The sequence below is a fragment of the Volvox carteri genome, assembly GCF_000143455.1.
Source record: "Volvox carteri f. nagariensis unplaced genomic scaffold VOLCAscaffold_36, whole genome shotgun sequence".
Taxonomy (NCBI): Eukaryota; Viridiplantae; Chlorophyta; class Chlorophyceae; order Chlamydomonadales; family Volvocaceae; genus Volvox; species Volvox carteri.
Window position 1 is genome coordinate 27,175 of NW_003307579.1, and position 10,314 is coordinate 37,488.

Below are 10,314 nucleotides of genomic sequence, written 5' to 3' on the forward strand. Positions count from 1 at the left end.
GTCCGCAGCCGATTTTTTCCCCATGATGATCAACGGTGGCAGATGCAGGGGCACATCTACGAGGATTGCAGTTGCCTCAGGATTTGCGGGTTACATACAAAATCAAAGTCGCAGTTCCTGGCTTTCGGAATCAAGCGTTGTCAACTTCCCCCCCTTCTGCAGACCGCAGGTTGTGTAAGGAATGACTCAGCAAGAGGCAAAGGCCGCCGTCGGCGATGATGGCGTTGCAGCTAAAGACGTGGGCGCTCCAGGTCTTGGGAATGGGTCTGGGAAAACCAGCCCTGTGGAAACGGTAAATGACCCAGATACCGTAAACGCCGTCAGCGTGGATCCAGACGAGTTGACTACCCCAGGCAACAACGGAGCCGCAATCGGTGCAACCGGCAACCATGGAGCTGCAAAGGAAGGCGAAGCTGCCGAGAAGGCAGCTAACGGGGATAGGAAGTCTGCAGTAGAATTCGACGGCGCTGCTTTGGAGCAGGCCAATGGCGCATCGGAAGTAGCCGCTGCAGAAGCGGCACCATCTCTGTCTGGTCCAATATCACCGGGGGCACCCGTTTCAGAGGACACGAGCGTCGTGGAGCCGAGCACGGAGGCGGAGAAACACTCGGAATCCTCCGCGTCCCCTGCAGCTCCTGAGACCGCTGCAGGGGATGCTGGGACAAGCGATGTCAAGATGGAGTCTGCTGGTGCGCTGAGCACAGCTGATGAGGCACCAGCGGGCAACGCATCAGAGGATAAGGCCGAAACCGGCCCAAACCAGCGGAATGGCACAGCTACGGAAATGGCCATGCCAGAGGAGGATAGGGTGCAGCCGGGGAGCGGAACAAAGGACCGCAAAGAGCATAGAGCTGACACGGAGCATAAGGAGGTGGAGCAGTGCAAGCAGCCGCAGCAAGGCACTGCCCTTGCGTCTGGAGAGGACAGCAAGAGGGACAGCCCGATGCAGGAGGAGACGCCCAGCAAGGCGTACACTGACCAACCCAGCGAGCCAAAGACAGCAAGCAAAGGAGGCACGCAACCCACAGCGGAGCTGCCTAAGGTCGTGCCGGCTGAAGCCAGTACCTCGTCCGCTAACGCTGGCCCGTCCATCTCCTCTCCAAAGCCTACACCATTCATGACGCCGCCCGGCACCGTGCAGGTAGGGTTACTGTGCGTTGAGGCCATTACCTCATGCATGTACCGTGAAGGTGATTACGCCCCTTGCTTCTGTTAGTTCCGTCCATGTGCTGACCGCATCAGTGAGGGACTGCGTAACATCAGGGCTTTAAGCTCCGTACATGCTCACCTTATGAATCCCTGGTGGCTCATTCCGACGTCCTATTGCAGTTTCCTGCTGCGTGTTGTTTGGCACCATATGATGTTAGAGGCTTCGGGCGTTTGCTGCTTTTGAAATTACCAGGCATACAAGGGAGGGGTATTTCCTGGCAGCAGCGCGACGCCCGGGTCCTGCTCTCTGCTCGTCAAGGTCTGGAGTGACGGAAACTTGCAGGCCGTGGCAGCACGACGGTGCAAAGATTCACTTCACATTGCATGGGTCTTATGTTTCCTCCGTTAGATTGTTACGCTCTATTTGCTCCATCCAACGCAGGCTCTTTCGCGCCGCCTTAGCAGCAATTCGCTTGCGACCCCTCCGCCTAAGTCCACTTCGGAGAAGCAGCTCGGTTCCGCTGGAGCTTTGGGTGCTTCGGCCGGCGCCGCACTCGGTGGACGAAGCACGAAGTCTCCGACGGGTTCCAAGAGCGGAGAGTCGTCCCCTGCTTCCACGCACGACACGAAGAATACCATCAACGTATCGCAGGTGGGCAGGAAGCGCATGTGAACAACGAACATTTTTCCGTGATGCCGCGCCATGCCATATCTATGATGAATCCATCCTGCAGGACATCTGGGTATATAGAAGCCAGTCCGTGGTGGCGCCGGTGAATCTGGAAACTGCCGTACTTCTCACCAAGAGATGTCCGCTTTTTCCCCTGTAACGCTTTGGTATACAGGCGGCATAGTGAGTTCCTATCGCGGATGGACTGCGAAATGGCGTCCGTTATATTGGGGAATTGCGGCATTGCACGTAGTCAGCTGTTATGGGCTTTGAATGCTGAACATTCATTGTTTCTACGACACCGCAACGCATGCTCCATGCAACATGCTTCATGCCTGAGACATGTTCCGGCCTGGAATTAGCTGAAGAGGTGAAGATATCCACTTTGAAGTGCGCCGAAGGAGCTTGTAGAGTTTTTTCATGCTGTGTCACGCACGAACGCCTTGTGCCTGCTGCCTCTCTTCCCTGCTTGCTGGCTTGCAGTTGCTGAAGCAGGGCGCCTTTAAGTTACAACCGCTCAAGGATTTTGTTTCTTACGAGGAGCTGCAAAAGCTGCGTCTTGAAGACGGTGGGTTCACAAGTAATGGAACCGAGTGCACGGTGTTTTGCTGCATGGCCTGGCGTGCACGTAGTCATGCAGATGGTTATCATTGAAACCATGTGAACGGTCTATGACCATGCATGTGCGTGGAGTTCATGCATTCGGCGCACATATTAAAGCAAGAGTTGAACGATTACGCCGGCGTATGCTGCGAAGGCCACCAGCACGTGTTATTACACATCTCCCTAGTGGGGATAAACGGAGATCATAGGCACGGATGTGAAATGAAGGAATAGAAGTTTATCCCACGGCACCGTGACATCCGGCTGTCAAGAATGATTGCCAAGAGGAGAATCCCTGAGGCTGCGTGTATGCGCACGCGATGCTACATTTTTGGGGGGGTTGGGGTGCGGTTGGGTTCCCTGCAAAGAACCGTCACTACAGAGCCGCATACCAGGGTACGCAACACTTCGCACCCTGTGCATCCGATTTCTCGACAACAGCCACAAACAGCACAAAAACTGCCTGCAATAAAATGACACCTCTTCTTCCTCACCCTCCCGGCAGGTATCGACGCAACGCGCAAGGAGGATTACCTTAACGATGAAGAGTTTCAGCAAGTGTTCGGCATGGACCGCAATGCTTTCAAGAAGCAGCCGGCCTGGCGGCAAGCACAGGCCAAAAAGAAGGCCAACCTCTTCTAAAGCGCCTGGCCTCAGCAATACAGCAGCGGCATACGTGCACAACGGACAATTGGAAACAATTGAAGCGCTCCTTTGCGCTGCAATCCATAGACACATCGTTGCAAAGACACATCGTTGCAAGTGGCTTGTATTTGGTAGGTGGAGATGCTAGGCACTTTCACCGTCACATCACCGTCGGACTTTGGCCCTATTCAACCGGCTCACAAAAGGAACAATGACAACTGTGTACAGGCGTGTGCCTACCAGGCCCTCATGCATACCGCACACCCACCTAGCTTGTGTTGGCAGGCGTAACAAGACTCTTCGCCATACGTTCAGTTCAGGTCAACACCTGGCGGATCGTTCAAAGCTGTAACCTGAGCATGGTTCATAGGCCACGCGTGTCCGGGAGGTCTATAAATGTCGCCAAAACACACAACACACAGCAGCGACGAATAAAGGAAGCTACCACCCAGCAGCAAACATGCTTGATAAAAAAACATAAATTCCCTATGCTTCCCCGATCAGCGTTTTCCAAGCCACGCTATCGATGTTCGACCATGTTGGATTCATTAATAGTGCATTAGTCCCATCCATCGCACGCACCCCCTTCACTACTTACACAGCCTCACGTAGTCACGTCCGATATGCGTCTGTAGCTGTGGGCGAAGAACCGATCACGCTTATTTTTAAACACGCATGAGCGTCATGGGACCAAGCAGGGTCCACACGCAACCAAGCACGCTCAATGCGCGTCTAAGTGGTCGTCATATCAATGCGCGTCAACGAAGCCGTTCCCGGCGTTAGCATGCACGCTCTCTCGTGAGCTCCGCCCGGTCGCCTCCTGCATCTCGTGCAAAACCGCTTCGTAGCAGAAATAATACTGCTCCATGGTCTGCACCATGCCTTTTCGCTGTCTCCGCAATGAATGCACAACTGCAAGGCAGTAAGCAAAACGTGTAAGCAAGTTATAACCTTGGAAAAAAACAGACGCCAAGCGGGTCACCAACGTAGATACCTGCTGGCAAGTCAACAGCAGTGGACACATCGGCAGGCCCTGAGGGCAGCCCCTGCTCTGCCATAGCCCACAAACGTCGAAGGATGACATCAATGGCCATCAGCGTCCCCGTCCGCCCGATCCCGGCGCTGCGAACAGTGTCGTGGCATGGGTGAGCGCAGGAGCAAAGTAACCGTACGACTGAACATCGAGGGTAAGACAACAGGGCAGGAATAATCCCCAGCCGGACAGCTCACCTGCAGTGCACTACGGTTGTTTGCTGAGTGCAACTAGTCCGGTTCTGCCATAAAATTTTGACCAGCCGACGAATGGGCTCCGTCGACTCAGGGACTCCGAAATCAGGCCACCGGTGGTAGTGGTAATGCGTTACTTCATGCACCTCCTGCGTCTAATCGGACAATGCCAAGTCGTCCCCCCAGTACCGAACGGCAACTTGTCACAGAAGAGTTTGTGAGCCAGGTGGCGCCCTCACCGTGCACAACGACAACTGAAGCGTGCGCTTAGTGATGTCCGGACTGACCTCCTGCACATCTGTTGTTGTTACACGGTACGAGCCGAACTTTGCAGTTTCCCCTACGCGAAGGGCATGACAGTTCACAACCGTCAGCAGAACGGTACTCTCCCTGTATCCCAATCCAGACAAGCATCCATACGCCGACCTGGCCGCTGGTTGAAGTAGTCTGCGCACTTAATATGATTGTTTTCCACGGTGCGGGTCAGCATGATCAGTATGGAGCAGTTGTTCTCAAAGACCATCCGCCAGAAGTCGTCAACTGTTGAAGCCAGCGGTCCCTGAGCCGCAATGTAGCACCAGCTGGGCGACTCATTCGGCCCGCTCTGCGTAAGGCGCTCTGCGTGATTGTGTGCCGCCAAACCACACGAAGGCGGAGCAGGGGCGCCACACCTGTACCAAGCTGGCATTTATGTAGTCCTGGCCGTCCTCGCCGGATATTTTAACCCGGTTATAGTCGAATGGAAGCACGTTGACGTAGCGGTTCTTGCCGGCGTTGTTGGTGTGCTCTGCGGCCTCTACTGTCTCGAGCACGTCGCAGTCCTGCAAGCTGTTGTACTCTTGATTGAGCAAGGCTTGGTCATTCGCTAACAGGGCCTCCGTCTTCGCCTTAAGCACGCTGTAAGCCAGCTCAAAGACGTTTCGCTGCTCTGCCTCCGCATCATCGGCTTCGGGCTTATAATTCCGTTTCTTAAAGTTGGCTGGTGGCTTCGCGCAGCCGAACAAGCTGAGCAGAGCTCGCAGCATCAATCCGCCTAACTACTTCCTCATCCAGCTCAAAGCGCAGAAAGGATCTGTGAAGTTGTGTTGAGTATAATGCAAAAGGAGCAGCGCTGCATGGTAAGTTATAAGTCCAGTGCAAAACAACAGTAACACAGCCTTCGTGGACACTGGGGTCTGTCAGGGTTTTTGATATTAGGGCTAGCTTCGTGCGATTTGTAAACAATTCCCCTTTGGAAACTGTCAGGACTGTGGAGCCCAGAGCCAAACCGCCCCACTTTGTACGGACGCCTATCTTTGCTACCATATGGGCGTCCAGCAACAACTTATACAGCATCATAATCAACATAAAGAATGTAATTACGTTGCACAAAGCTTAGGACTCCTTTTCCAGCGAGAAAGCTGCCCAAACTTCGTCCCTATCATTGGCACATGCCTGGTGCCTTGCGTCCACACGCAGCCTATCTGGGATGCGTAGCATGTCAAAACACTCGGGGACTGTCCGGGCTCAAATTCCGCCTATATTAACTTAACGTGGGAGCAGCAACTTGCCCTACTGAGCCACACGAAGTTAAATTCCCCAGATCGCCGCTTCAGGCTCCGTTACAAGTGGCCCCTCATCAGCAGCAAATACTCTGAACTGCAGCTAAATGCGTACCGGAAGCGGCATTGCCGTAACCTTGATACTACACAGGGCGTCCTAGCGCGGCGACTTCCCGAGGCCCGTCGCCGCCATATGCCGAGATGCAATGCCGCTGGCCGGCACAGATGGTGGCCGCAGCTGCCAGGTCATCAGTACGACAGATTTGTCTGGTACTTGCAGTGTTGAGTATGTCGTGCAGCCGAGGTAAATGTCCTTACCCGGATTCCGGCCCCGCACAGACGGATAGGGACTGGCGACCAAACCGTTTGAACATGATCTGCTTCAGTACAGGGCAGTACTGGGAAGTGATGACCGGAAATTACCGTCCCTGTAGTCTCGGTGGACATAGGGCGGCGGATTCATTTCGAAATTTCATGACTTCGAGCATATACCCCTGCTTGCTCTCCCCTGATGTTGAGGCTGTAATCCAGTTAAGGATATCGAGGCTGCGGGTAGAGTGAGTGCACAGCGGCTGGTTGACCCGTCCCGTGCACCCCCGTCCCGCTCCCTGTGGAAATGTGGTAATGGTAAGGGGCAAGCGAACGTGCCCAGCCATGCGTATGAATTGCAAGGGTCTGTTAGAAATGCTGGGCTGGGCGGCTGCAAGGGCCAACAAGCCGAGCCTCTAAGCCCCCTCTAGGCCCCCTTCGTCTTGTCCCCTTTGCCGTGGGCGAGCGGGGCAGGTGTAGACAGGACCACCTTGCAAACCGCCGAGGAGGGCGTCGTTGCTCCGCAGGCGGAAATGACCTTCCAAGCTATAACTCTCTGCCCCGACATCCATTGCCGCTACGATGACGCGGCGTAGCAAGCGGCCCCAGAACATGTGCTGAATAGACACACGGTCACCACATCGCCCATCGCAGCCCTCCACTGTCCAGGTGTAGAATCATGACTGCTTCGCAGTTGTTGCGAAGCAGGTGCGCTCACCCACTTAATACATACCCTCCAAATCGCGCAGTCCCGCCCCACTCCACCACCTCAACCAACAAAATGGTCACAGGTGCTATCCCTCCCCCCCCCAAAGCCGCATGTGCACCTATCTTGCTCCTGACAAAGAGGATACCCCCACAAGCTGTCCGCTGGGTTTTCCGTGCGGAGCTGTGGCACTTGGCCTCATCACATGGGGTGGTAGTAACAAGGCCTCATTAAGCCGCCTCTCTCTTGCGCGCGCCTTACAGACATAATATAACTTGCTGTGAGCTGCGCGCGCCTCCTTACAGCCCGCTCAGCGACCGACCTCCTCCCTCACACCGTCCCAGTACTCACCGTCCCAGTACTCAAAAAATGGATAAGTTCAAAACATGCCTGGGTTAACACACCGCACTCCATACATCTCACCCTCACTACTCGCGGCATGCAGTCCAAAAGAAAAGGATGCTACACTGGCACTCCATCCCTGGACCTCATCCACCCGACCCACCCACCCGCAGCTGAGTACATGGCCACATCCCTCACCATGCACACCCCCTGCCCGGGCCCCCGGGCCCCTCCTCGTCCAATGCCCCCCCCCTCCCCGGTAACCCCTCGGCTACCCAGCCGCGCTGCCCCCGCTCCTCCACTACCTCCGTCCTTGACCCTGTCCGGGCTTTTTCTTGCCCCAGTCGGGGTCCTGCTCCCCTCGAGCCCAACTCACAAAGCCCTCCAGCATCCTCAGCGGCGCGGTGGGCAGGCTCTCAATGGTATCAAATATCTCCTTGAGGTCGCTGTTGGGGTCCTGCATGGTGCCGGACTTGGTGGGGATGCCGCGAATGGGCGCCAGGCGCCGCCGCACCGCCTCCATCGTGGCGTTGATGATGCGCTTCTCGCTCAGCCTCAATCGCACTGCGAGGCGCTCCTTGGGGGCCAGGCTGGGGTCCTGTGCAATCTTGACGTCCTCCTCGTACGACTTGCTGTATGCGGCTAACCGCTCTCGGCAGTCGCCCATCAGAATCTGTAGGATCTCGTACTCGTTCCTGTAAGATGTGCGTATGTATGCATGTATTTTTGTACGCGTATGTATATATGTATGTATGTGTGACAGGGAGGAAGGAAAGTCGAGTTGCAGTTGGTGGTGTCGTTTGTGTTGTGTGCTCGTCTTGTATGAGAGATCATGGCACTACCTTCGGCACCGCACGGTGAGGGGTTGACGGGGAGTCCGTGACGACGAACCACAAACACAGCAGTACAGGACAGGACAGTTACTGTACGGAGCGCACGGGTAAGGGATCGATTCCAGAACTCTTAATGATGGAAATCACCCTCAGACCAGGATCAGGTCGATCAGCTCCCCGTGACAGGTGGCAGGAAAATCGCAACAGGAGGACAAGCAGAGCAATTCCGTGTTAAGACACGGGTCCCGCTTGGTTCCGTCGTCAGAAGGATCAAGCTCAATTCCGTAAACAGCTCAACGCTGTACTAAGCTCACCCGGTTCAGGTCCCCGTGAACGGGTAACGGTACACAACAACAACATGGCCCCTCACGCCCTTGACCTGACAATTGTATCTTGGAGTGTACTTCTCCCCCCTGGGCCCCCTTCCGGCCCTTGGCGGTCGCAGAGGGCAATAAACCTACATTTGGCTGAGCTCCACATCCTTCTCGAACGAGATCTAGGAGGAGGAATAGAAAGAAATGTGGGCGGAAAGGAGAGGGAGAACGAGGGAGTGAAAGCATGAGCAAACAGCAAGGGTAGAGCACTAGTACACGCTACTGATGTGCAGCAGCAAGGTGCCCGGCGGTTGCAGAGGGCACACACCCCACCTGGAGGGATGATAGCCAGTCGTCGCGTGTACCGGCCCCTGCCCTCACTCCACTGGGTCAGCTTCCACTGCCCCGCCCGATACGTGGTGATAGCAGCAGCACATGGTGCCTTCTTTTCACCCTCCCTCCTTCCCCCTCTCCTTTCCCCATCCCTCCGTTCTATCTACACACACGCGCGCGCACCTCCCTCCCCTCCTCCCTTTATCTCTGGTACCTGCTTCCATGATCACTGGTTCGTCTTACCCTCCCCCCCTCCACCCATTTCTCCCCCCACCGCACCCACCTTGGCCAGCAGCGCCGGGTCCGCCAGCCGGGACAGACGCAGGTAGGCCAGCAGCTGGATGGGCATGCGGTCAGCGTACACGGGGAAGCTTTCGCGCGGCCCAAAACCCATACTCTCCAGCACCTGGCTCTTCAGCATGAAGTACTTGTCCGCGGGCACCAGCGTCGCCGGCCAGTCCAGGTAGTCCGACATGTTGCCGTCCTGAAGGCCGCCCGTGGCCAGGAGGAGCTCACCGTTCGGCCGACCGTCGTTGAGCAGCAGCTCCGAGCCGGACCTGGAGAGATGGATGCACAGGAGCACATGCCGGAGCAGCGTGTGTGTGTGTGTGCGTGTAGTCCTTCCTTTATGTGGTCTTGATTACCCAGGTAATACCTAGGGTAACTTCGGGATGCTAAGTTCTTTGTGTGAGCAAGGAAGTGTGAGCAAGGAAGGTTGAAAAGGCGGGACGAAGAGCGGTAAAAGGCGAGGAGGGGAAACCCACCCGGCGACTCGGGTACCGGCGACCAAACGGGCCCCAACGGGCCCCAACGGGCGCGGGCGCTTCTCAGAAGTGTACGTTACACTTTGGGGGCGAATAAGGTCTCAAACAAAGGGGCCCAGCGGATCCGAGGTGCGGGTGGAAATAGTTATGGGGCAGGGAGCTGCGAGGTGCGGCCAGAATGATGATCACGATGATGAGGTTGTAGTGTGTGGGGTGTGTGATGACGGGGTGGGGGCACTGTGCCGCAGAGATAGCACCGCATTTCGGTAGTACTGCTGTCGGTAACCACTGGTAACCACCGATTGGCCCCCCCCACAGCCCCCACAGCCCCCACAGCTACGCGGCGCAGGGAGGCACCCCTCACCGGTACGGTCGACCGGCCGTGACCACCACCGCGTTGCTGTCCGCGTCAAAGTCCAGATCGCAACCGTTGTTGTTGCCGGTGCGGCCCATGGAGGAGGCCAGCGGCAGCAGCGCAAAGCAGTTGGCTGAGGGCAGGAAGCAGGCGTGCGCCACCACTACACTGAAGGCCCGGTAGAAGGCTCGCTCCGAATACACGTCTTGAGGCCGCGGAATGGGGGTCAGGCGAGCGTGGAGATGGGGTGGGATGGGTGGGGTGGGGAGGGAAAACATGAGCAGATGGGTTGTGCGCATTCTAAGGCTCGGGCGGTAATTGACGGCATCCAGTTAGGGGTGGGCCTGTTGCAGGTTGCTGTGCGTGGGGCGGTCTCTCCGCTCGGGTCTTACGGCTTTGCTGACACTACTTTGTCGAGGTTGCGTGTATGGCAGGACTCCAACTGGGCCCCAGGACCCCTCCTTTCCGTACCCCCCTCCCCCCAAACATGCCCCCCCCCGAGATCACTACGACAAAACACACA

At 56.4% G+C, this 10,314-nt stretch overlaps 1 protein-coding gene across 1 annotated transcript; it reads right to left on the minus strand.

The window, feature by feature from the left end:
- Positions 1 to 2,570: 2,570 nt before the first annotated feature.
- Positions 2,571 to 5,491, minus strand: VOLCADRAFT_82191 (uncharacterized protein). Its single transcript, XM_002953444.1, has 6 exons — positions 4,966 to 5,491; positions 4,721 to 4,898; positions 4,534 to 4,634; positions 4,298 to 4,449; positions 4,062 to 4,189; positions 2,571 to 3,979 (listed from the first exon to the last, which is right to left on the minus strand). Exons 1-6 carry the CDS (start codon positions 5,317 to 5,319, stop codon positions 3,816 to 3,818), a joined length of 1,077 nt encoding a protein of 358 aa, XP_002953490.1. The 5' UTR covers positions 5,320 to 5,491; the 3' UTR covers positions 2,571 to 3,815.
- Positions 5,492 to 10,314: the final 4,823 nt, after the last annotated feature.